Below are 2,829 nucleotides of genomic sequence, written 5' to 3' on the forward strand. Positions count from 1 at the left end.
AGTCTGTTCGCCCTCCTACCATCTGGGAGACGCTACAGATGCATTCGCACCCGTACGACCAGATTTAGGAACAGCTTCTTTCCCAGGGCTGTCATCCTACTGAACTCCACAAATAAACTCTAAAGCCTGCACATCTGCCAATGCACTTTATTATGGTTATGTTTATGTTAATGTATTACAAGCCAAATGTATGTTGAATGTTTAAATGTCTTAATCTAAATTGTACACTCTCGGGAGCCGCAAGCCTACATTTCGTTGTACTGCACTTGTGCACTAACAATGACAATAAAAGTTGATTATTATCATTATACCTTTATTAAATTGGATACTCTCTCCCCCCCGCCGGTCACTGGATATTTCACTGTGTCCTAATATCCAACAATGGGAATCTGTAGGAAGTGGTAGCACTGAAGAGGAAGCCCGCACCAGCAGACGCTGCAGGATTTGAAGGATTAAGAGTTGTTGCTGGTATTCACTTACCAGGTCCCCCGGCTGACAGTGGTCGATGGGCCTGTGCGCCGTGTTCAGATCTCCCATGACAATCACATTCCTGCAGCAGGAAGAACCACTGGTTAAGTGCGAGTGCGCAGCAACTTCCAAAACCCGAAACTAGAACCAGCAGCAGCGATTAGCCGTTACACAAATCCACTGGGATTGGTGCGATAGAGGGGTACTGGGTCAAGGGTAGGGAGCACGACAGAGTAAGGAGCCCAGCTCAGTGGGACATCCCACCGTGCTGCACCACCCAGCAAGTCCAAGTTCCATCAGCAGTCTGGGCAGGGGGTGCCCAGGACTGGGAGGGGAGGGGGGGCTCGCAGTGCGGTGGGCGAGGGTCCCCAGGACAGGACGGGCTCACAGTGCAGGGGGAGGGTCCCCGGGACGGGGCTCGCAGTGCGGTGGGCGAGGGTCCCCAGGACAGGACGGGCTCACAGTGCAGGGGGAGGGTCCCCGGGACGGGACGGGGCTCACAGTGCAGGGGGAGGGTCCCCGGGACGGGACGGGGCTCACAGTGCAGGGGGAGGGTCCCCGGGACGGGACGGGGCTCACAGTGCAGGGGGAGGGTCCCCGGGACGGGGCTCACAGTGCAGGGGGAGGGTCCCCGGGGCGGGACGGGCTCACGGTGCAGGGGGAGGGTCCCCGGGACGGGACGGGGTCACAGTGCAGGGGGAAGAGTCCCCGGGACGGGACGGGGTCACAGTGCAGGGGGAGGGTCCCCGGGACGGGATGGGGCTCACGGTGCAGGGGGAGGGTCCCCGGGACGGGACGGGGCTCACAGTGCAGGGGGAGGGTCCCCGGGACGGGATGGGGCTCCCAGTGCAGGGGGAGGGTCCCCAGGACAGGACGGGGTCACAGTGCAGGGGGAGGGTCCCCGGGACGGGACGGGGTCACAGTGCAGGGGGAGGGTCCCCGGGACGGGGTCACAGTGCAGGGGGAGGGTCCCCGGGGCGGGATGGGGCTCCCAGTGCAGGGGGAGGGTCCCCGGGGCGGGACGGGGTCACAGTGCAGGGGGAGGGTCCCCGGGGCGGGACGGGGTCACAGTGCAGGGGGAGGGTCCCCGGGATGGGGCTCACAGTGCAGGGGGAGGGTCCCCGGGGCGGGACGGGGTCACAGTGCAGGGGGAGGGTCCCCGGGACGGGACGGGGTCACAGTGCAGGGGGAGGGTCCCCGGGGCGGGACGGGGTCACAGTGCAGGGGGAGGGTCCCCAGGACGGGGCTCCCAGTGCAGGGGGAGGGTCCCCAGGACAGGACGGGGCTCACAGAGTAGGGGGAGGGTCCCCGGGGCGGGACGGGGTCACAGTGCAGGGGGAGGGTCCCCGGGGCGGGACGGGGTCACAGTGCAGGGGGAGGGTCCCCAGGACGGGACGGGACTCACAGTGCAGGGGGAGGGTCCCCAGGACGGGACGGGGTCACAGTGCAGGGGGAGGGTCCCCAGGACGGGACGGGACTCACAGTGCAGGGGGAGGGTCCCCGGGATGGGGCTCACAGTGCAGGGGGAGGGTCCCCGGGATGGGGCTCACAGTGCAGGGGGAGGGTCCCCGGGATGGGGCTCACAGTGCAGGGGGAGGGTCCCCGGGATGGGGCTCACAGTGCAGGGGGAGGGTCCCCGGGATGGGGCTCACAGTGCAGGGGGAGGGTCCCCGGGACGGGGTCACAGTGCAGGGGGAGGGTCCCCAGGGCGGGACGGGGTCACAGTGCAGGGGGAGGGTCCCCAGGACGGGGTCACAGTGCAGGGGGAGGGTCCCCAGGGCGGGACGGGGTCACAGTGCAGGGGGAGGGTCCCCGGGACGGGCTCCCAGTGCAGGGGGAGGGTCCCCAGGACGGGGTCACAGTGCAGGGGGAGGGTCCCCAGGGCGGGACGGGGTCACAGTGCAGGGGGAGGGTCCCCGGGATGGGGTCACAGTGCAGGGGGAGGGTCCCCAGGACGGGGTCACAGTGCAGGGGGAGGGTCCCCAGGGCGGGACGGGGTCACAGTGCAGGGGGAGGGTCCCCGGGACGGGACTCACAGTGTAGGGGGAGGGTCCCCGGGACGGGCTCCCAGTGCAGGGGGAGGGTCCCCAGGACGGGGTCACAGTGCAGGGGGAGGGTCCCCAGGGCGGGACGGGGTCACAGTGCAGGGGGAGGGTCCCCGGGACGGGACTCACAGTGCAGGGGGAGGGTCCCCGGGATGGGGCTCCCAGTGCAGGGGGAGGGTCCCCAGGACGGGGTCACAGTGCAGGGGGAGGGTCCCCAGGACGGGATGGGGTCACAGTGCAGGGGGAGGGTCCCCAGGACGGGGTCACAGTGCAGGGGGAGGGTCCCCCGGGCGGGACGGGGTCACAGTGCAGGGGG

General features: G+C 67.9%; 1 protein-coding gene across 1 annotated transcript in view; it reads left to right on the forward strand.

Annotated features, from left to right (window-relative positions):
* Window positions 1–505: 505 nt before the first annotated feature.
* Window positions 506–2,829, forward strand: part of ccdc22 (CCC complex scaffolding subunit CCDC22) — a 47,781-nt gene continuing 45,457 nt past the window's right edge. The window contains exon 1 of the mRNA XM_085978288.1: window positions 506–576. Within this exon, the coding sequence (XP_085834414.1) occupies window positions 506–576 (71 nt within the window). The remainder of the gene's footprint in view (window positions 577–2,829) is intronic.

This window comes from Somniosus microcephalus, unplaced genomic scaffold, assembly GCF_052327205.1.
Source record: "Somniosus microcephalus isolate GS21.2 unplaced genomic scaffold, FLI_Smic_1.0 unresolved_chr7, whole genome shotgun sequence".
Taxonomy (NCBI): domain Eukaryota; kingdom Metazoa; phylum Chordata; class Chondrichthyes; order Squaliformes; family Somniosidae; genus Somniosus; species Somniosus microcephalus.